Source organism: Trichomycterus rosablanca, chromosome 9, assembly GCF_030014385.1.
Source record: "Trichomycterus rosablanca isolate fTriRos1 chromosome 9, fTriRos1.hap1, whole genome shotgun sequence".
Lineage (NCBI taxonomy): Eukaryota > Metazoa > Chordata > Actinopteri > Siluriformes > Trichomycteridae > Trichomycterus > Trichomycterus rosablanca.
Window position 1 is genome coordinate 8,482,105 of NC_085996.1, and position 23,738 is coordinate 8,505,842.

The window sequence follows — 23,738 nt, forward strand, 5'->3', positions numbered from 1 at the left end:
TGAGACTATTCCCCATCGGAATCGGCTATCGGCCGATCGCCCTGAAAGGAGATCAGGAGATCGGTGCCAAAAACCCTGATCGGTACATCTTTAGCTTCTGCCTGTGGCTGACCTCTTGTATCAGTGCCAGCCTGTCAAGACTAGCTGCATTATTTTTGGAAAAATTGGAAACATTAGCTTCTCAGCTGTAGTTAAGCACTGGTGATCATCCTGCCTGGCACAGCAAAACTAACTGCATTTCCCCGTGCAGTCACAATGCATGTGCACAATATGGCTAAAAGTATGTGGGCACCTGACCATGAGCCTGTTGGACATCCCATTCCAAAACCGCATGCATTAACATTGGCTTGCCTTCTCCCCTTTTGCTACAATATCCGCTTCTGCTTTTCTTGGAGGTCTTTACAGTAGACATTTTAAGATCAGGCACTGATGCTGTGTGAGAAGGCTTGGCTTGCAATCTGCATTCCAATTCATCCCAACAGAGTTCAGTGAGGTCCAGGTCAGGGCTTTTTGCAGGCCACTGGACTTCCTTGCTACCTATTGGTCGAGACTTGTCCTTATAGAGCTTGCTTTGTTTACTGCAATTTCCCTCTGTGATCAATAAAGTATTCTGATTCTGATTGGTACACAGTCATTTTTGAGAAGAAAAGTCATTAAAACCCTTATGTCAGGCTTTAGGAGGGGTGTCCACATACTTTTAGTCATGTTTGCCTAATAATCGGATGATTTTAGTAGGAATTTGCATGTTATATTTACATACCTAGTATTTACATGTACATTTACAGCATTTAGCAGACACCTTTATCCAAAGCGACATACATTACAGTTACAGTAGACAGTCTGAGCAACTGAGGGTTAAGGGCCTTGCTCAAGGGCCCAAGAGCAGCAACCTGGCAGTGGTGGGGCTTAAACCAGCAACCTTTGGATTACTAGTCCTGTGCCTTAACCACTAGGCTACGGCTTGCCCTAATAGCTACTTAGCTTCTGGTGCACTTCCATAACTTCTAAAATTCATGTTTGAGTGGTCAGAGCTTCCCAACACTCCCACCCCATCCCAATTCATCCACAGACAATTAAGTCAGGAAAAACTCAGGATTAAATGAGCCCAATTTGCTGATTTAACCAGACTCGGTGCTTTTAACTGCCATGTGTTGCTGAATCTCTGTGAGGTGTAGAGTAAATATATGATTCCGTTTTGAATGAAACCTCTTTTGGCTCTTTTTAGGAATCTGCGGCTGGCACAGACACACTCGCTTCGCCTTCATGCCATGCTATACTGAGTACTTTTCTTTCTCTGTTGCTTAGTGACACATGTTAGATGAGTGTTACACACAGCAGTGGAACAGGCTGCTTTTCACCAATGGCCTTTCTAGATGGGCAAGCCACATGATTTGGCTGCCATTTGTCTTTTGCTTGGCCTCAAGGTGGGGAGTAATACTCCTAGCAGCTGCTGCAAGCATTTCCGGCTGCAGTGTTTTCTCTCTCTCTCATTCTTTCTCATTCTCTCTCATTCTCTCTCTCTCTCTCGCTCTCTCTGTGAATCAGGAAAGTAAATTCAAAAGTGAATTTGTACACATGGTCAAATGCTTGCATGTGAATGTACATGCAACTACTGGCTCTACAGAAACTACTAAATTCCCAAGTGGCATTGTGATGCAGCTGGTAGTGGCGGTACTGCACGGATTTTTTAGGGTCTTGGTGACCTTGGTTCAAACCTTGCCTCTAGGCACTGTCTTTCTCCAGGTCCTCCAGTTTCCTTCAACTTTTCAAAACATGCAGAAGATGAATTAGCTGACCTGCCCTCAGGTGTAGGGCAGTAAATAAAGGGATAAATGCTCTATTATGGACTGGTGTCCTGTTCATGGTGTGTTCCTGCTAAGAACCCTGTATGTTCAGGTCAGGATCCAGACCCACCATGACCCTAATGATGATGAAGTGGTCTCAGAAGAGTAAATACAACTAGTGTTTGAACAGGGAACACCTGAGGGAAGAGAAATTAATCTGATAAAAAAATATATATATAAAAAAATATATATATATTTATATACACTGATCAGCCATAACATTAAAACCGCCTCCTTGTTTCTACACTCACTGTCCTTTTTATCAGCTCCAATTACCATATTGAAGCACTTTGTAGTTCTACAATTACTGACTGTAGTCCATCAGTTTCTCTGCATGCTTTGTTAGTCCCCTTTCATGCTGTTCTCCAATGGTCAGGACCACCACAGAGCAGGTATTATTTGGGTGGTGGATCATCCTCAGCACTGCAGTGACACTGACATGGTGGTGGTGTGTTAGTGTGTGTTGTGCTGGTATGAGTGGATAAGACACAGCAGCGCTGATGGAGTTTTTAAACACCTCACTGTCACTGCTGGACTGAGAATAGTCTACCAACCAAAAACATCCAGCCACAGCGCTTTGTGGGCAGCGTCCTGTGACCACTGATGAAGGTCTAGAAGATGACCGACTCAAACAGCAGCAATAGATGAGCGATCGTCTCCGACTTTACATCTACAAGGTGGACCGACTAGGTAGGAGTGTCTAATAGAGTGGACAGTGAGTGGACACGGTATTTAAAAACTCCATCAGCGCTGCTGTGTCTGATCCACTCATACCAGCACAACACACACTAACACACCACCACCATGTCAGTGTCACTGCAGTGCTGAGAATGATCCACCACCTAAATAATACCTAGCCTGAACAATGACATCAATCCACTGAAGAGCAAAATTCACTCACACCTGGGTCAGTTTAGGTGAGCAATCCCCATTCTGCTTGCTTTTGCGAGCTCATTGGGAAACAGAAGTACCTGAATGAAACCCACTTGGGAACAGGGAGAGCGTGGGAAAATGGTCACTTTTTGAACACCAGGACCCATGTTTCTGTGGGGCATCATTTCTACTAGCTGTGTCACTGTGGCGTCTGGTTTATATATGAGAAATCTCCCAATCTAACAGGATGGTATTTCTCCCGATTTAAAAAAACATGATGTCTCTGACTTCGATATTCATCCATGTTTTTTATTTGTTTGTTTGTTTCAGATTTACTCCCATTTGTGAGCGAGATCAGGAGCGTGCACACAGCGGAATCCAAACATGTCTTGGCTGATAGACTGCATTTAGGGTAAGAAGAAAATGTCATTTACTTTTGGCTTTTCATGCGTCGGTGCCGACAGACGCTGAAGTGTTTCACAGCCACATAGAAGCGTTTCTCCCCAGACCTGGAAATGTTTTGGCAGGGCTTGTATTCATTACTCTGGTGGACAGCAAGGTGTATTTGCTGGCTACGGTCATGCACAGAAGGAATCTGGTCATTGAGGAGATGGAGAGGGAGCCTCGCCGGATCAGAAAGAAGAAAGTGTTGCTTTTGGAATCGGTGCACTCAACCCACCCAAATAGTCAATTAGGAGGCTATGAGATGTTTTCATACCTCCTTTCATCTTCAGTGCTTTGAATTTTCTCACTGCAGCACCAGAGGGTTTGTGCTGTTGTTTGGTGATTTAATTGGCTTTTATATGGTTGTCAAAGTTGTAACAGTTTCCAGAAGCCTGATTTATGTTGTATGTACACTTTAAACCCTTCACTGTCTCTCATAAATGTGCATGAACCCATCACATCCTTATCATGTTCCTCTCAAATAAGTTAATTATTCCTGCTTAGCAAAGTTACATATTCTTATGGCTCAGTGGTTAGCACTGTCACCTCACAGCTAGAAGGTCCTGGGTTCGATTCCCAGGTGGAGCAGTCCGGGTCCTTTCTGTGTGGAGTTTGCATGTTCTCCCCGTGTCTGCGTGGGTTTCCCCCAGAAGCTCCGGTTTCCGCCTACAGTCCAAAGACGTGCAAGTGAGGTGAATTGGAGATACAAAATTGTCCAAGACTGTGTCATGAATGTAACCAAAGTGTGTAAAATAGGACATTACAATTCTGATAAATACAAATAATAATATATATTCTTATAGCTGCACTAGTACAAGCTATAAGAATATACAAGGTACTAGTCCAGTACTAATACAAGGTCACAAGGTCACAAGATCACTAGTTCAGGTCTCACCGCTGCCAGGTTGCTACTGTTGGGCCCTTGAGTAAGGCCTTTTAAACCATATCATAACAAATAGGACAACAATTGCTGTTCACAAACCTATATGGTAGCAAGCACGGAAAAAATATCTAAGCATAACACTTATAAAAAAAAAATTTATATTTATGATTTCGTAAATCTTTGTGACCCTACGTAGACTCCGGACTCCTTAAGAACCAGTGTCCTAAAGTATGAACCCACAGCACAGTTAGCAAACCTTAGGTTCAGTGCTTATCATGTAGAGCTACTGCTAGTGGAAGGTTTTTTTTTTATTGTTTGTTTGTTTCCTTATTTCCTCTTTCTGTGTGGGAATGGGTCACACTGAAAGCGCTGCTCCTGTTTCAGATGAATGTCTGCAGACATTCAGCAGAGTAAACAGAGGACAAACTGGACAGTTTTTAGATCGGTGCCCTCAATTTCTATTACACGTACAACATGTGACCGAAAAAGTATGTGGACACCTGACCAGGAGCTTGTGGGACATCTCGTTTCAAAACTATAGGCATTCAAATGGATTTGACACCACCTTTTCTGCAATTACAGCCTTCACTGGGATGGAAAGTAGCAGTGGGAATTTGTCCCTGTTCAGTCGAGGTCACATTTGCGACGCTGGAGGGTGGTGTCAGAAGACGGACAGAATTTTTCTGACTTTGAGACTGTCGCTGAATGTTCTAGGTTTACATTCAATTATTAAGGTAGCTGTGCGGTGTATTGTACCTTCCATTTATTCTATCATTCAATTTCTAAGTGTTACTTAACGACTGTCGTGAAATGTGGCACTTTGGTTTAAAAATCCATAAAATCTGCGATTTTCGAAAAACGAGGATTGTGAAATTAAGCATTTTTTCCTGTGAATTTAGAAGGGCCCCACACTTAATCGATGTTTTAATACATTGTGGGTGAGGACAGGGCTTTTTGCATGTAGTGTCGTGTAGTGTTGTGATTGCTCCGGGCGCTGGTGTCTAGTGGTGCACATGCTCAGACTTGATGAACCTGTAAGTTTCTGTGCATGGGAGCAGTGCATTAGTAAGTCTGAAAATATAACTGTAAGATCTGATAAATCACTAAAATGTCTTCTCTTTTTCTTCTGAATTTCCTCTGCCGGTAACACGCAGACGCTTGCGATTGGTCAGAGCTCCGGTTTGCTGATTTGTCCGTTTTTATAGTGTTTTCTCATGACTGTGCACTGAGAAGCTCTGACAAATACACACTCATTTTATGGTTGGCTTTTTGCACTTCATGTTTTTTCCTCTGTCTGAGGTCAAACATGTGGTTGTAATTAGGGATGTGTAGTTATGAAATTCACCTTTCGGCAGCTGTACAGATGTTTCAGGTGGGTTATGGTTATGTGCAGTGACATCGCTGCTGCGCTTGTAAAAGTCAACAGCTATCAGCCTTGCATAAACATCTTCGGTGCCGCAGCATGTTCAGCTATGCAGAAATATTTAATACGCCTGCTTTGCATATATCTGCCTGATTTGTGTTTTGAATGGTTGGAGGGTGCTTTTACACCTCTCGGTGTGTTTGCCTGGTCAGAGTCACAGTGACTAAATACTTTTGCCCACATTCTGTTGGGTATGTTTTGGTTTCACATCACTTAAATTGAAACAGGTGACCAGGAGGGATTAGATGCATGATAAGTGTTGCTTTATTAACCAGCTCTACTGAATATTACTCTTTAAACAAAACCAAGTCTGTTTTTGATTCTTATTCTTTTGATTTTGGGTGGGTAGATTTAAGTTCTTCCTGACAAAGTTTGTGTCAATATTATAAAATGATAGAGTTTATACCTTCATACTGGGACATGATTCAGAAGTTCCCACATCATTCCTCACAGATCCACACGTAGTCCGACCCCATACCCGCACCAATCAGCTTGAATCTTTTATAGTTCTGTTATTCATGTTTTGAAGAATATAGTTTAATAAAGTTTGAAGGGTGCCTGGGTGGTGCAGTTATAAAGTATGTTAGCCCACTACCACTGAGATCAGGGGTTTAAATTTCAGGGTCATGTCGGCCAGTCAGGAGGGTTGATTTAGAAAATCTGCTGTGGCGACTCCTCATGTATATGTAGTTAGTTATGGGTTAATCGATTGGTCATTGACATCCTTAAATAGGACTGAAGTCAGTTTGGAAGCAGACCCTCACCACCCCTCACTACTGAACCAGAGGGTGATGGCTATATTCTCACCTGACTAAACGCACCAGGTTCCATTTAAACATACTAAATCTTGCAGCTCTGAAGCATGCTGTTACACTCCTCTAATTGTGTACGAGTGTAAGAGCGTGGACTGTTCCTGCTTGTCCAGCTGCCAGTGGGTGTTGGAGCTGGGCCCTCGTGTGATGCAGTAATATCTTCTTTATGAGAGGCCTGGCAGCGCTGTTCTGCGAGTGCCCTCGTACTGTTCGGCTCTATTTTTCTCTCTCTAACTTCACTAACGTGGACCAGATGCTTCCTGTTGACTGTGCTCTCAGATTTATTTATTTAGCAGCACTGCTGCTCCTTGCAGGACTGGAGCAGAGGGGTGTGTGGGTACAAGAGCAGCTCTGTGTAGAGTTTAGCTGTTGCTGTGTAATGCATTGTACTCCTAACATTTCTATTAAGGATTTGGACCAGATAGCCATGTGGAAACTAACTGCACTGCCTGTGCTGCTTGATATGATGGCAAACGAAGCAGCTGCCGTTTCATTTATGGCTCAGCTGATATGAAAAAATGTACCACTGATGACAAATAAAGAGCTAAAAAGAGAACACTCGCCACTTATAAACAAGAATGATCTAAATTAATGATGCCTGAAAGGCGGAAGATTCACATCTCTTAAGATTTTAGCAAAGCTTTTAAACCTTAATTTGAGCGTGTAATTTAATCCTGGGTAAATCAGAAGCAGCTTCTGGTCAGCCGTGTCCTCTGTGATTGTCCCAGAGCCTTTAATTACATTTTGGCGCAACAGCGTTTACAGGCTCTTAGTGTTTAAATAAAGCTCTTCAGGAGATTGTTTTACGTTGTCTATTATGCCGATTTCTATAGTAATCACTCTGTTCAGCCAACAGTTCGGCCAACTGGTTTTTTTTTTTCGAGGCGATTGCAGCTTCTTTCATGGTTAGAGACATTTTGGCAGTGCACAGAACACCAAACCACACAGTGTTTTATTTCTTTAAAAAACTGTTACTAAGACATGTCACTTTGCCCTGACCGACCTAAATGGAGACTGGATCTAAATCTGCTCAGGGTGTGGAATGGAAGCACATAGGTACCTGTTAGCGTTATGCTAATAGGAAAATAGTGCCTAGTGCCTCTATGGCTTGACGGATGTACAGCAGTGGTCGCGTAATTGCCCACATCACGCTTAAACATTTCAGTTCTTGGTTAAGTGCAAAAAGACATTTATGTGTAAACTGTAAGTGGAAAACTGTAAGGGGAAAAACTAAACAACCTTGATAAGCAGTGCGGTCCTCTCTAGCTCCTTTCCCATTTAGAAGACCTTGAACAATCCCAACTGATTGATCATTCTGCTGAAATAGCACTTCGGGATTGGATAGCACAACATGCTAAGGTCAGGCGTCCACATACTTTTGTTCTGGCAATCATACAGCAATTAAGTTAGTGTAACAGACTTTTCTGTGGTGTTTTCTGTAGTGTGCTGACAATGTGTATTGTGTGTGTTTATGTATTGAGTGAATTTTGTCTCTTTGGGGATTCCATAATCAAAGGAAAAGCGTGCTTCTCTACACATGTGATCATCTCTCTGTATTCTGTGCTGCACCTCAAAAGAACAAGCCAATATTCTGCTCCTGATAGTTTGTCTATGTGCAGTTAATTTCTTACATCATAAACTCCGGTTAGACAAAATGTCCAAGATGTCAAAGTCTAAAGCAGCTAAAAACACTACCTGAGTTTGGAAAACTCCCAACTGATCATGTGGATGCAGAAGGGGGGCGGGGTCAAAAATGGACATCGCTTAATTTATGAGTGTTATTTAATGACTGCTGTGAAATGTGGCACTTTTCTTTAAAAAAATCTGAGAGATCTGCGATATTTGAAAATTGAGGTCATTGAAATTAAGCACTTTTCGCAGTGAATCTAGTAGTGCCCTAAATATGACCAACAGCATATATTTAGGCTGTGAGCTAGGGATGGTAACGGCCAAGTCTTCTCCAGTGAGAGTTAAAATGCAGTTCCTGCCCAGTGTATAATGGCGTTCTGAGTTTAACTTAAATTAGGGGTGAAAACTGCAGTTAAATTGGTTTTAGTGTTGTTGTAGGCAAGACCTTCGGTCTAGATGGTCACAATGGCACATCGTGGTGTGAACTTCAGTGGTGCTGGTTAAAGAAGAACTGTACAACTGTACATTCCTGTTATGAAAATGAGCACAGATGCTTGAGTACAAATTCCAACCTGTGTAAAAGCTGATGAACAGGCTTCAGGCTGTTTTCTTTGTTGCTTGCCAAATCATTTCTACTTAGTCAGCACAAATCCTTCATCAGGATGAATCCTGCACAGCTGCTGTGGAGTCCTCACTACAAAAGTCTGGTTTTTGATATGCAGATGGTAAACACACTGCAGGAAAGACAATCAGCTAAGAAAGAGTCACCCAGCTCTCTCTTTTTCACATCTCACTGGGTTCAGGGATCCATGAAAATGGTAAAGCACATCTTGTGTATGTATGTGTGAGATCTGTGGGGTAGAAATGTGCTCGTCCAATTCACTGGTGGAAAAACTCCCAGCCAAACAAATGCTGCTGGTCGAGCTGGGGTGGTTTTGCTCGGATGCCCACCCCTCAGTAGAGATGTGTGCATGTGTGTGGGGTTGAAGGCAGTGAAGGCAGGAAATCAGAAATTCCTCAGTGCCGGAGGCTGCAGCTGGCTGCTGATTGGAAGCAGGCAGGGGCCACAGGCCGTTGCATGGCATTCTGGGATAGCATGGTGGCCCCATCATTAAACACTCAGAGATACAGGGAGGCCTCTTACAGGGCATTCTAGGATAACACCAAACCTCTCTTCATTATAACATACAGATACACAGACATGGATCTGTATTGCAGCATGAGGGTATTGTTTAAGAGTAAAAAATTGGGACTTCCTCATTTTCTAAGATTAAACTAGAGAAGAAAGCAAAGGTTCTGTTGGATTACCTAATATTTGTGGGGTTTTTTTTTAGTTTTTTAAAATTGAGCTTTTAAAAAAGGGTCAGTGGCCAATTCACTGCTAACACCTGCTTTATACACGTTCTTTATACACTCCAGTATAAATTTATTTTGCACAAACTCCCCTTACCCCATCTGGTCGATAAATGCTGCAGACTTGCACCTGCTCTCTCCGGCATGTCTAAATCTGTACACGTGTTATCACGTGTATCACATGATACCTTATCCATCCTTCGTTTCCGCAGTCAGGTAGCAGCACTGGGTTGGAGAGTCTTTTTTGTTCAGGCCCCTCAGCCAGCAGAGGCCCTCTTACAACAGCGATGAGGAATCCCCTGTGTCGCCACCCCCATGTCTGTGTTGGCGCTCAGCTCGTCTGATAGCAGAGCACAGACTAATCAACTAATTACGCTTTCCTCTGTCTTGGCAAATCCTTTTTGTTGAAAAGCAACATGAACTAAGTATGCTCAGTGCGCCCGTTCTGAGTTGTCTCTGTTTCTAACTGTTGGGCTGCAGCTAGCTGTGGGTCGTGCCACTGCATGATTAAGGTTGAAAAATATGCTTGTCATTGGTGTATCGAGCTGCAGATTAATTAAAACAAATTACAAACAAACAAATAAATAAATAAAAATGACACAGCATATGTTTAACCTGGGGTCTGTCAGTGAACTTAGTCTAAACGGGAAACATAAATGTAAATTTCATTATTTTTCTTGTTACCTTGTCTCCATGTGCTTACGACTCAGTGTTGCACTTCTGTTGCTCTGTGGCTCAGTAGTGTGAGCACACGGTTAATATACCATCACTGTTTCTTTTCTGCATTGTTTCTGAAACTCTCAGTGTTTATGAGTCTCAGTTGAACGGCAGTAAATGCTCGACATTTATGATTCGGATAAGCACAAGTTCTCTCTCTCTCTGCTTATCTCCCATCTTGGGTTGAGTGAAATGGCTGGGCTGAGCTTTGATTTGCTGATGAAGTTGTAGTGTTGGTGGGGGACGTTTCAGTTTGATGGGAAACAGCACTCAGCTAGAGCTTACAGTAGCAGCAGCACTGGCTCAGTGCAGCAGTTGGATCAGCTGAAGGGAGTAGTGCAACACTGACTGATTACTGGAGAAGTTTGTAATCTATCCAGAGCTCTGTGGAGAAGACAGGACACCATACAGCACTTTCTTTATCAAGACTTTAGAAAGGTCTGTTTCTAGAGCAGCAGGAAGTGTTAAAATAGTGTGGGTTTAAAATCAAGGAAACTGTGGGCAGAAGTGAAAACCACCCTCATGGTTACATGACCCACCAACGGAATGTAGCAGCATTGGAAATAGAAATGTAAATAGAGGATATAAATGGCATATAAATTGTGACAATATTTTAAGAAAAGTCCCTTGGATACAAATGTTCCCACCATAAGTTAATGGCTAACCGACGAGCATATAGTGTCCAAAAATATGAAAAACATCAAAGATTTTCCTATTAACATGTCTTGCATTGTTGATTAAAAAACGGCCGTCACAAGATGAGCGTTGATTTGCGTTAGATGAGCGAATAAACCTACAGTACTGACAGTTTATGCAGTTTTGCATGAAATGTATGTAAAATTTAAAGTGTCAGCTCTCCCATCAATAGACCACTGAAGTCGAGTCGTCATATTGTAGGCCACGCCATGTTGTTATGCCCATATTTGGTAACCCGGGTCTAAGAGAAATTTTGAATGGGAAATATGAATGGAGATTTCGCAAATTGCCTCTCTCGCATCCTGTAGTCATAAAAAATGTTCCAGAGCTGTTAGGTTTTGTTTTATGGAGATTCTTCTGTCTATCATCACTGGATCCTCTGAATTATGAAGTCGTTAACGAGTCAAAATAGGAATATTGCTACATGTAAGCTAATGCTACTGCGCACTGAATTGACGTCACTAAACTTGAAGCCTCTTAATGTTTTCTTTTTTCTTTCTTTTATAAGCCTCTTAAATAACCGCACGAAGCAGCGCGATTCACCAGAGTAACAGTGGAGTGATATTCACAAGTTTTGGTTGATATTTTTAGTAGTTAGCTACATTAAAGTAGAAAGCGAGGATGGTCGGGTGTTACGCCTTTGGGCCGCTCGTTCCGTCGTTTTGATTGGTGTAGTTCAGTGACGTCTAATTAATGTGCAGTAGCGTTGGCTTTCGTGTAGCATTATTAGTATTACGACCCTTTAACAACCTCGTAATCCAGAGGATCCAGTGATGTACAAGAGAAAAATGTACACAGGACAAAACGTACAGGGTTCTGAACATGTTTATTTAGCACAGGATGCGTTAGAACCGATTTTTTGAAAACCCCATAGGAAATCTGAGTTAGACCCGGGTCTCCAAATATGGACATAACGAGGACTACAGAATGACGCACGACTTCAGTGGTCTATAAGAAGCTGCTAAAAACCAGGTCACACTGTCCACCGTCAAGCAAGCTTTACATTGCTATAGGCCTAAAGGCTGCCATGAAGGACACCTCTAAACCCATGACAATGTAAACCTCAAAAAGGATTTATGTACCTTGTACCATGAAAATAATCTTCATTTCACATCCTGACTTTTTTTACTGAGCGTTGCTGTTTTGCTGTCCTGCCTCGCTGTGATTGGCTGTTATGCTGTTATTGTAAGAAAGAAGTGCTCAGTGCAACAAAGGCAATAAAACCATCAATCATTTAGATATTTAGAAACAGTCAGTGAAACTGTGTAGGCAACCGTTAAAAATCCTGATTATCAGCAGCTCTGTGTGTGCTTGTGATGCTGTGAATATGTGAATATTGGCACTAAGAATGAAGCTGTCTTTTTTGCTTTGCTGACAGTTTCCATTATGAATCCATCTCTGCTGTTGAGCTTGTCATGGTTTGGGAACCGAAAACTATGAACCCTCCAGATGTTTTTGAGTCTCTGGCTCTGGTGAACTGCTGCAAAAATAATGTGTCTGCATTAAATACTGACGAGAAAATTGCTAGTTTTGTGGAATGGACATGCCTCAGATATGATGATGCATTTATTTTATTTGAAACCCCTGGATACAAATCACCTTCCCTTTCTCTTTTTGCACCCTGTTTTGATATGCTCACTTCTCTTGAAAGATCTGGTGACCTCTGACTGTTGCACAACAACCTTGCTAGCAAATGAGGGCCACAGGCTATCCAACACCTTTTCTAACACGTGTGAAGCAGTCAGGTGCATCTTTATATCAGCTGACTAGGGGTTATAAACACAACTTCCTCTGTCTCCTACTTTCTACCATCAGACACCAATTATGTCAAATCTGCTGAAACAGGGTTTTAGCAGATTTGTGTTCTTGGACTGTTGTCTACTTGAACTAGAGTAAAGTAATGTCTACTATGGAAGCACTTCTGTAAGTCGCCCTGGATAAGAGCGTCTGCTAAATGCCAAAAATGTAAATGTAAATGTCTGTTGAGTGGTCGAACAAGACAGTAACACCACATAACTCAAATTTAAAAGACAACCCCATTACTTCAGGAATTTATTCATTGTAAATGCACCATGTAATGAAAAGGCTGGATGGACTGCGATTTACCAGCTGAAGACCAAGGCTAGTTCCTAGGAAATTACACAGCAGAACAGAAACTGACTAACTCGGTTTTATATGGCAAAACGGCAGCTTTAAAACTGAATTTGTAGTGTTTACTACCAAAGTAAAACAACTTAAATACAAATGACAGAAGGTTTTTAAGCAGCTTAGTAGAAAGGAAACAGATACATAGCAGAGACATAGCTGCAAGCATTTTGATTTGGTACATTAAGCCATGAGAATGGCACTTTTAGAAGTTTTCTCAAAGTGTGTGCAGGTTGTTCCCAGATGCAGGTCAGAGGAGGCATATTGCAGCCTTTACTGGTGAATGTAACCCTGTGATTAAGGGCTGCTGCATAAAAACATCCTACCAGTTTTGTACCTGTTGATTCAGAAAGCACCACAGCGTTTGCTGTTTGGGGGTGGGGGACGACTTGAATTTAAAAAAAACATTAAAGTCTCAGGGTCTGTTTATTTCATATTGTTTGGATGTATTCGATCTGAAGCTTTATCTGTAGCCATACTAAATGAAGTACTACAAGATTTGAGCTCTTTCTAGTCTCAATGTTTAAGACCTTTGTGACTTACACTTCTTCAATTTGTCTTTGTCTGTTTCTCATTCAGACGATGCTGGGATAGAGCGAGTGTGTGTGTGCATGAGTGTGTGCGCTGCGGTTCACTCCGTTCCATCCTGGCAGTCCCCGAATGGCACAGGGAAACCAGCGGATTGACAGTCTAGTTGTGCAGCAGTTGCGCCAGAAGTTTCCAGAAGTGCCTGAGGGTGTCGTCTCTCAGTGTGTCAAACAGGTGGGCGCGGCAATGCATGTGTGTTTATTTTAAAAAATAAATCAAAGCTTTCATTCAGTGATATTTTCAGGGTTTTTCCCGTCATGGTGAGGATACTATGGTTGATCTATTTCTGACTGACTGTCGAGCTGTGTGGCTGTATACACGTCCAACTCTTTATTTTGTTCACCCATCTAGCTGTATGTTCAGTGACCAGTTTAGATGTGTCTCTGTTTAGTCATCCAGCTTTCTGTCAGCTCGTCTAGCTGTGTGTATGTTTGCCTGTCTAGCTGTCTGTCCCCTTATCCGTCTAGCGCTGTGTCTGTTTACTGTCTAACTTTTTCTCCCCTTCTCCATCTAGCTCTGTCGGTTTACCTGTCTATCTGTCCCTCTCTTTACCCATCTAGTTTGTTGTCCCTTTATCCATCTAGCTGTCTTGCTGTCAGTCTCCTAACCCGTTGAGCTGTTTCTCTGTTCACCTGTCTAACCTTTTATCTGATTATCCTTCTGGGTATTTGTTTTCTCTGTGTTGACCATTCACCCAGCAGTCTGGTCCTTCACTGTTATAGCTGTATCTTGGTCAGACTGTCAGTGCCTCTTTTTATTTGACCAAAACAACAGACAGAATTTTGCTGCTCGATATGCAATGTGGCCAGTTTCATTTAAAACATGAATTTAAAACATGGGAATGTAAAGAATATGACTTCCTTGTTACCAGTACCATTAGAGTCATTAATAAAATACAGAAATCATGATCCTGATAACAACGCATGATTCTGTATCTTTTATTCTCTCTCTCAGAATAAGAACAACTTGGTGGCGTGTTGCGAGTACCTGAACCAAGTGAGTCCAAAGTTCCTGTACACCGAGGGCAGTCCGAGCGTGACCGACCTGCACAATCACATGACCCAGCTCAACGTGGGCGTGTCGCAGAATACCCATGGTGCCGTACAGCGCGACTCAGTGAAGATGAACGGTAGCAGGACTCTCTCACACAGCCTGAGCGACGGGCCCGTCAACGGCCCTCCAACCCCGGCCTCAGACTTTTACCAAGCCGAACCTCAGTCGCACACTCACACACATGTGCCCACTGCCTCGCTGAACGCTTTTTGTGTAATGGAGCAGGCACGAAAGCCCCAGCCGCCGCAGCACCTGGGCCTCTACCAGCTTGGGGTCAAAGGTCACGGCTCAGTCGGACCCCCACCGTCGACTCCCCGTTTTAACCCGATCACGGTGACTCTGGCGCCCAACACGGGCCGAAACACTCCCACATCGCTGCACATACACGGCGGTCCTCAGGCGGGCCCGAACAGCCCCAACTCCATCTACATTCGCCCCTATGTTGCGCAGATCTCTCATCAAGGCGGTCAGCATCACCAGACCTCACATGTTTACATGCCCATCAGCTCACCCACCACAGCACAGCCACCTTCTGCCTTTGGAGCGCCATCCGCTGCAGTCTCTCAGGCCCCCTCCTCTTCCTCCTCATCGTCATCCTCATCTGTATCTTCATCCTTATCAGCAATGGCACCAGCCCCACCCTCCTTCAGCCAGTTCAACATCCAGAACATCTCCACAGGGTCAAAGAAGAACCAGATTGAGATCAAGCTTGAATCCCCACAGCGAGTGGGAGGACCTGCTGCGGTCGGCCCCACAGCCACCCTGATGGCCCCACGACCTGCGAGTGCTTCTGGATCTTTATCCTGCCCGTCAACCTCTTCCTCATCCTCCGCTCCGCTCTCCATCGAAGGGGCGGGACTTAGTCGAAGCCAGCCCACGGTCTACATCGCCGCCTCGCCACCTTCCACTGCATCTACCTTAACACCATCGGATGAAAGCGGGCTTATCGCGCCATCCGGCCGCACACAGCCCAAATTCTACATCTCCGCCAATGCGTCATCGGATGAGAGTGGTCCTCGGAACCCGCCCACTCTTTACATATCGGCCAATCCCTCTCATCCTGCTGTGGCAGCAGGCCGGAGCCTAGGTGGACAAGTCAGCATGGGTCCTGCGTACATTCATCACCACCCACCCAAATGCCGCGCCTCAGTGGGGGCGGGAGGTGTAGCCACATCGCCTCGGGTTGTGGTAACGCAGCCCAACACCAAGTATACCTTTAAAATTACAGTTTCGCCCAACAAGCCGCCCGCTGTTTCTCCGGGCGTGGTGTCGCCCACCTTCGAGCCCACCAACATGCTGAGTGTTCCCGGTGATCAGCACTACGCAGAGCCTGAGGTCCTCAGCCTGCCCGAGCCACCCTCACCTCACCCAAGAGCCACCGAAAGTCGCCGGCCCAGTATGGGTTCTGATGATGCTGCCTATACACAAGGTTAGTGAAGGGAATTTGTGCGTGTGTTTGAATGTGATTAAAATGCTAAACAGCTTCTGCTTGGGATTTTAATGCCGAATAATTCTGCCATTTAATATGCAAATAATATAAATATCTAAAAATATATTCAAAGGCTGCTCAGGTGGCACAGTGTTTTAAGGCACTAGCACAGCACTGATAGGTTTAAATCTCTACAGAGCCACCGCTCCTCCCGGGTATCCACACTAACACAGTTGTCAGACGGTGCCTTTTCTCGCTGTCGCTTGCTATATGTAGTCTCCAGGACTGGTCCGGGGGCTTGCGCAAGTGGGAAAGGAGTCACATGGAGCTTAGCATGGCTCTTTGTGGGAACCCAACACTGGCAGGTGATAAGAAGCAGCCAGAGATTGGACACATGTCGGAGGGGTGGTGTGGTGATAAGGCTCTCCTAGATCAGATTGGCGGTTGTACAAGCAGCAGCGGATTCACAAACGGAAATAGGAAACGACTAGATTGGGAGATAAGGGGGGGGAAACCCAGAAAAAAGTTTTCTGACTCTTTCTGTGTATGCGCTTGTCTTATATGGGGGGGAAGCTACCCCACTCTAGGATATTTTCCAATGACCTATTTCTGTTATACAGTATACTGACTGTATGCCTTAAATACGTACAAGAACAACAATGTATAGCAATACCAAAAGCTTTTTTTTTTTTTTATAAGCCACAACAGAAACAATCCTCAATTTCTTTAAAACATTGGTTTAAACAAACGCATATATAAACAACATACTAAATCAACACTTGACAAGGGCAATAGACTGATAAAAATTACCTACCCTTCCTGCCATAAATATAACCATTGCGTAAAACATCGAAATAAATAAATAGATAAAAACTCTTCCTGTGTATGACTATGTAAAACACATACGCACTGTGTTGGGGTGAGGATGAATCTGCATTCAGCAGCCTTGGTTTTAAACACTAAGCTCAATCAAGCGTCAGCTGCTAAAAATAAATTAAATTGACCTTTTTTTTGTATTTAGTTTTCTCCCCTTTTTCTTCCGACTTAGCGCGTCCAATTGCCCGATTGAGTCATGCTTCCTCTCCACTAATGGCGATCCCTGCTCCGATTGAGGAGACTGAAGCTAACCCACGCCCCCCTCCGACACATGGGCAGCAGCCGTATGCATTTTCTCACCTGCACTAGGCAAGTGCTAATGCGGATCAGCCCTGTGTACGGAGAGACACACCCTGATCAACGCACTCCTTCTCCGCCCCTGTGCAGGCGCCATCAATCAGCCAGCAGATGTCGCATACCCTATCCGGCTTACTACTACCCCACCCCTATATGAACAACAGGCCAATCATTGTTCATGTGGCCGCTCAGCCCAGCCGGATGGCTAAATTGACCTTTTTACCAGCTTTGATTAAACAACGGTGTTGTTTGCTATTTATTGTTATTAAAAGGTTTATAATTTACAGAAATTACAACAATCTACTAGTATATCAGGTGTTTCCAAATGCGATCTTGACGCCCAAAGTTAAAAACTGCTCCCCTACTGGCTATTCAAAACAACTTTACAACCATAAATGCCCATAAATTGTTTTCCTGTGGGGCAATTGAAGATACAGTATCAATGGTTCATTCTTCACATTTAAATAAATATTTTGGGAGCATTCCTTTGGATTTAACACTGTCCATGACAGTCAGATGTCTAAAGGTAATAAAATATTGGCTTCATTCAACCCGTAATGCTCTACATTTCACAACACTGCAAGCCTGGGGCATGTGGCGAATTAGAATGAGAGCTTTGAGTGCAGTCTTGCACAATATACCAACCACATTCATGTCGTTTTTACAAGGTTTTCACCATCACAGTTCCACCTCCAGGCTATACTGTACTGTGTGGAAACCAGTCTCACCCATCAGGATTAACTTTAAAGCAGAAGGAATTCTGTCAGAATAATTCCACTTGCCTTTATTTAATGACTCTGTTGATACTGGTTGTGGTAACGAGCAGCTTTGTTGAGATGAAACCTGGTGGAGGAAGAAGCTGCATGTTTTATGTATTTACTGTCTGTTTTTCTTGCTGAAACTGAAAAGAAAGTTGAGCAAAATTTTCTGTGCTGCCTGAGGTCTGCTAGCACACCAGCCTGGGTTACATTAAGAGTAATGGTATACGTTTTTACAAAGTAGTAGTAAAATGCTTTTTTTCCACTCGGTCCTGCCAAGGAGGGCATGTGTGTTTTATTCCTGAATGTGAAACTACACACTGTTGACACTGAGGCGGATTTTGGATAAATGGTGTATATTCACACCTCTTACAATCAAAGCTGGGTTATCTTTGTTAGCTCTCTCTCTGTGAGTGTGAGTGTGAGTGTGAGTGTGAGTGTGAGTGTGAGTGTGAGTGTGAGTGTGAGTGTGAGTGAGAGTGTGTGTGAGAGTGTGTGTGTGTGTGTGTGTGTGTGTGTGTGTGTGTGTTTGAGTGTGTGTGTGTGTGTGTGTGAGTGTGTGTGTGTGTGTGAGTAAAACGGGCAGCAGCAGGGCAGGCTTTACCTTATATGGAAGTTAGCTTTGATGACGTGGGGACTCATTGATTCAGATTTTGCAGTCTGTGTGTGTTGTACAGGAGCGCACATATGTTACTGTATCCTGTGTGTGTGTGTGAAAGATTTAGTGATTCATACTAACTGTTACTGGTTCCTGGTAGCTTTTAATCATAGTTAGCATATTTAACATTAATAAAGGCAATCCAGCAGGCCTGTGATACATGACAGGGTGGCCTAATCCTTTGTACTACAGGGCTTTGCTTTGATGTATTGGCTCCCTAATTTAAACCCCTAATTTGGTCAAATCTGTTGGAATTGGAGAGTTTTTCTGATTTCTGCAAAACTTGAGAACTTCCGCAAAGCAGCCATTTCTTGTGCGGGTGCTTTGACTAGCCAGTAGAGACCATAATCACAGCAGCAGTAAAGAGCCCGTTTGATAGCCACCCGGTCATGTCTTTGTGGCTGCCTGGGCAGTTGATAGCACAGCTGAGATTTGAGCTCAAGAGGCTTAGACCTTTGTGCCACTGAAGCACCCCTATTTCTTAATTTTAACAATCTCATGATAAATGATCCTATTACACTGAAAGAATGGCAAAGAATACCATTTTTTTTTATTTAATTAACAGACAATATACCAAGACTAATTATTCAGATGTCCCATGAGCAGCTATGAATATTTTAATTTCTCTGCTGATCACATGACTAGACTATACAGCCTTGATTTAATTTTTGCATTAATTTACATTAACAGAACTTTTACATTGGCGCTTTCAAACAGTTGTGGATTAAAGGCAACTCTGGCAGCTTAGCGGTGGTGGGGCTTGAAACAGGACCAAGTTTTTGGTCACTGGTCTAGTATCTTGCCCACTGGTCTGCCACTGCTTTTTAATTGGCATCTGTGGTTCTCTTAGCCCTAAGAAAGAGAGCCTGGTTATGAAACCTAGATTTTGAAGATTTAGGTATTGTGCATGTTTCAGCATTGTTGGTTCATCAGAGATATTGTGCTTTGTTAGAAGTGCTAATGGAATGGCATTGTGTGTTTTTCAGCTTTGCTGGTGCATCAGAAGGCACGCATGGAACGTTTGTGTCACGAGCTAAAGCTGAAAAAGAAGAACCTGGAGAAGCTGAAAGAGGAGGTTAACGAGATGGAGAATGACCTCACGAGGAGACGACTGCAGAGGTCCAACTCGGTCTCTCAGATACCATCTGTAAGCCTGAGAATCATTTCACTTTACTATCATATATGAAGCTGTATATTCGTTGTTTCAGTCAGGGATTACACACACTGTGTGCATGGGTACATGCAGCCTTAAATTCAGCAGCAATGGTGTGCACTCCTACTGTGCACACAGACATATCCAGTATTGGCACAAAAAGTGCTAAGACCCGTTTAATACTGGCAAGAAAACACATCGTGGCCGACGTATTACTAGTATGATATGTGCCGGTTAGTACACTAGCAGTACTGTCATTATTTATTACATTTCATTTTCATGTTAAACAACTAAAACAAGCATAAAACACAGATTCCTGGCATGAATGTCATAGATATGACAACATGGCGTTACAAAAACAAACAACCAACCATTTTCATGTTTTTTGTGGCAGCACAGTGGTGCAGTGGGTATCACTGTCACCTCAAAGTGAAAATGTCCTGGGTTCTATACACAGGTGGAGCCATTATTGTTTAGAGTTTAAACTTATTTACTGTTATAATTTTGGGCCAACTGAACAACTCTGTGTGTGTGTGTGTGTGTGTGTGTGTCTTGTGTGTGTGTGTGTGTGTGTGTGTGTGTGTGTGTGTGTGTGTGTTTAGCTTGAGGAGATGAAGCAGCTGAGGTGTAAGAACAGGTTACTGCAGATAGATATCGACTGTTTAACTAAAGAGATCGACCTCCTGCAGGCACGTGGTAGGTCAAATCCACACACTGACGCACACAATCTGAATTTAGTCCATTTTTGTTCCGCACAGCGTCAGGTCAAATGTATTTCAGGTCCATAAACCCCCAATGAACAAGCTGAGCACCAGTAGCAATCAAGAATTCGATACAAATGTTTGGAATGTATGGAGCCTTTCTACCCCTTCCATTAATAAAAAGGTCACCATATGACCACCACTGGACAGGCTCGATCTAGGTGGTGGATCATTTTCAGCTGAGTGGTAACGTGGTGGTGCCGGTGAAGTCCATTTGTTAGAAAACCTCCAAAAAGTTTAAAATATTGCTGTACTCATAAGTCTCACAGAGAGCCGGTCCACGTATGGAGAAACCTGCTCCCCTGTCAATGCAAATCATCAATCACTGGTGCAGAGGACCAGCCATCAGAGGTTGCATATGTACAACCTGTTAGACGCCTGACCAGACCTATAATCACCACCTGGGAAACTAAATCTAAACCTGAGCTGATACAAAATCCTGTCTACGCAGAAGAAACCCTAATTAGTGTGTGCACGTCAAACTGGGGAAACGATAGTGAAGATTTTGCCTTAACGTTATTGACCAAATGCTTCACAGACTTCTAATAATTAGACAGTGAAATCAGACATGCTTCAGCTTCTGCATGAGGACATGTTGATGTCCAGATTTGCAGTTGGAATAATAGCATACTGGTTTGCAACACTTCATATCTGCAGTTTCTTTCAGATGTACCAAGTATAACTCTCTAGATTTGCCTTTTTATTCAGTCTGGGCAATCGTTTCACGTAGACGATTACTACAGCTATAGATATTGCTACAACCGCACAAAAATATTGAGTTTCCGTTCATTTTATTGTTTTGGCTGGATCATTTTGGATCGCGTACTAATTGGCACAGTTTTCACGCTGATGCAACCCCACCTTATTGTATCCGGGCTTCGGAGCTGCATTGAGAGCACACTGGGAAGTCACTTCCCAATGGCTAGGCTGATCCTGATCACAACCCACTGGGGTAGCGTATTTTACTGCTGCACCACCTGGACCCCCAATTGGTTCTTCTCCTAATGTGTCCAAGATAACGGAGCTTCATTTTATTGTTTATGCTCCCCACACTCATTTTTTTTATTTCATGCTAGTTGTGATATTCAAGTGCCAGGGTTTTTTTCCTCTTCAGCTCGACACAAGCAAATATGACAGAGCATGAATTATAAAATCATTTTATCAATCATGAATAGATGTAATAAACATAAATATAAACAACATGGGTAATACCATTTAGCAAAGATACTCTGCAGACCTCAACAATACTAACGGCAGGAATCTTTCAGAGCAGCACGATTAGCAACCGGCTGTCGGTTGTGGCGTTGTGTCGAGCAGGTTCACACAGATAAATATCTCAGCACATGTGGCCTTAACTTCCTCCTGTAGCCTGAACACAGCTAATGTGCTGCTATTGTGGTGTTAACTAGCAGTTGTTTCCTGAATGACATCCTGCTACTGCTCATGAGTAAGGATTTACGATCCTCCTGGTACCTCTCTGACACGCTCTCCAGCTCTACGCCATGCCAAAAGCGCGTGCATCACGTTCATTGTTTGCCTGAACCCTGTTCTGTGACACTTTTTTCCCTAAATCATAATATGCAGTTCATTATGTCAAACATGCAAAATTAAACTTCGAGTGCGTTTACAGAGAGTACAGAACAGTCAGGTGACTTTCTGCTGCTCTGTTCATGCAATTGGGCAGATCAGTGTTTTCGAAGGAAGCTCTAACGGCTCTCGTCCAAACGCAGGCTCAAAAAAGATGCGTAACCATAAGCTGCTTGTGCGAGACTGATGTGAGAAAACCAGATCAGACAATCCACTCTTATATCAGAGCTCCGACTCACAACCTCAGGCTGAGGAGATGAATGCTTTTCTGTTGTGCCACTAAAGAACCACACAGAAAAGTACACAGTGTTACAATATTTTCTAAACAGACATTGTAAATCCATCTTGTCTCCAGCAATCACCAAAAAAAAAAAAGCCTCTGAGCTGGGTGGGTGGAACGGCTGATTTACAGAAACCTTGTGTTGAATCGGGAGCATTAGTGTGCAGTTGTTAAATTAAGGGATTTTGGGATCAATCAATCTGCAAAAAAAATGCAAAGCTAAAAGCTCTCTCTGTGTGTGTGTGTGTGTGCGAGTGTGTGTGTGTGAGAGAGAGAGAGAGAGAGAGAGAGAGAGAGAGAGAGAGAGAGAGAGAAAGTTCAGGCTTTGTTTCATGCTAAATAATTCTGCATTTTTAGATCCTGTAGATGTTAAGTTGTGTGTGTGTGTGTGTGTGCGTGTCTCTGTGAGTTTGGGAGTCTGTGTTTCCGTGTGTCTGTGCTGACTCATGTTGTTGACACACTGACTCTCAGGTGTTTTAGAGCCAGATGTGGTGCAGGTGTTTAGTTAATAACTGACAAGAAAGCACTTGTTTGGTGTGGATGTGTAACCCGAGTTTGTTTTGTCTGGATCTCAGGACCACACTTCAATCCCAGTGCAATCCATAATTTCTACGACAACCTCGGCTTCCTTGGCCCCGTCCCTCCCAAACCTAAAGGTACACCAGCAGCAGGTGAGTACTGTTTCTCCTGCCAAACACACACACACACACACCTCTTGCTTTTTAGCTTTTTTTCTTCTGTCCTTTATGTTCAAAATGTTTCCTCTTTTTTCCTAATCCTTCGCTGCTTGCTGTTCCACTTTTTGCTCTTTGTGTTCTGGTGCGATGGGCTCAGGGTCGGATCACTGGGGATCTTTGGACAGGAGAGGGCGCAGAATAAACGTCAGCTCCAAACTGAAAAGAGACCCCTCTCTTCCTCCTGTTCCTCCTCCACCTCCTCCTCCTCCCTGTCTTTCTGCTCCAGTGGGTGGGTCACATGCACTTGCCATGTTTGCTGCTTTTTGATGCATCTCTTCATCTTTCTTTATCATCATTTCTCTCTCTTTTTAAAGTCATAATTATCTCTCTCAGTCTGTATCTCATTCTCTGACTGTCTGTATCTCCCTCTCTCACTGTCTGTATTACCCTCTCATACTGTCTGTCTCCCTCTCTCACTGTCTGTATCTCCCTCTCTCCTCTCTCACTGTCTGTATCTCCCTCTCTCACTGTCTGTATCTCCCTCTCTCACTGTCTGTATCTCCCTCTCTCACTGTCTGTATCTCCCTCTCTCACTCTGTCTCCCTCTCTCACTCTGTCTCCCTCTCTCACTGTCTGTATCTCCCTCTCTCACTGTCTGTATCTCCCTCTCTCACTGTCTATATCTCCCTCTCTCACTGTCTGTATCTCCCTCTCTCACTGTCTGTCTCCCTCTCTCACTCTGTCTCCCTCTCTCACTGTCTGTATCTCCCTCTCTCACTGTCTATATCTCCCTCTCTCACTG

The 23,738-nt window shown here is 43.4% G+C and overlaps 1 protein-coding gene across 3 annotated transcripts in view; it reads left to right on the top strand.

Moving 5' to 3' along the window:
• Positions 1-23,738, top strand: part of tab2 (TGF-beta activated kinase 1 (MAP3K7) binding protein 2) — a 40,821-nt gene that overhangs the window by 15,665 nt on the left and 1,418 nt on the right. The window contains exons 2-8 of one of the 3 annotated variants that reach the window (XM_063001104.1): positions 3,048-3,129; positions 13,399-13,581; positions 14,362-15,889; positions 19,465-19,625; positions 20,234-20,327; positions 22,835-22,930; positions 23,094-23,201. In XM_063001104.1, coding sequence (XP_062857174.1) covers positions 13,480-13,581; positions 14,362-15,889; positions 19,465-19,625; positions 20,234-20,327; positions 22,835-22,930; positions 23,094-23,201 — 2,089 coding nt within the window. In that variant the 5' untranslated portion in view covers positions 3,048-3,129; positions 13,399-13,479. The remainder of the gene's footprint in view (positions 1-3,047; positions 3,130-13,398; positions 13,582-14,361; positions 15,890-19,464; positions 19,626-20,233; positions 20,328-22,834; positions 22,931-23,093; positions 23,202-23,738) is intronic. The other 2 variants (XM_063001102.1, XM_063001103.1) reach the window with 2 other exon arrangements.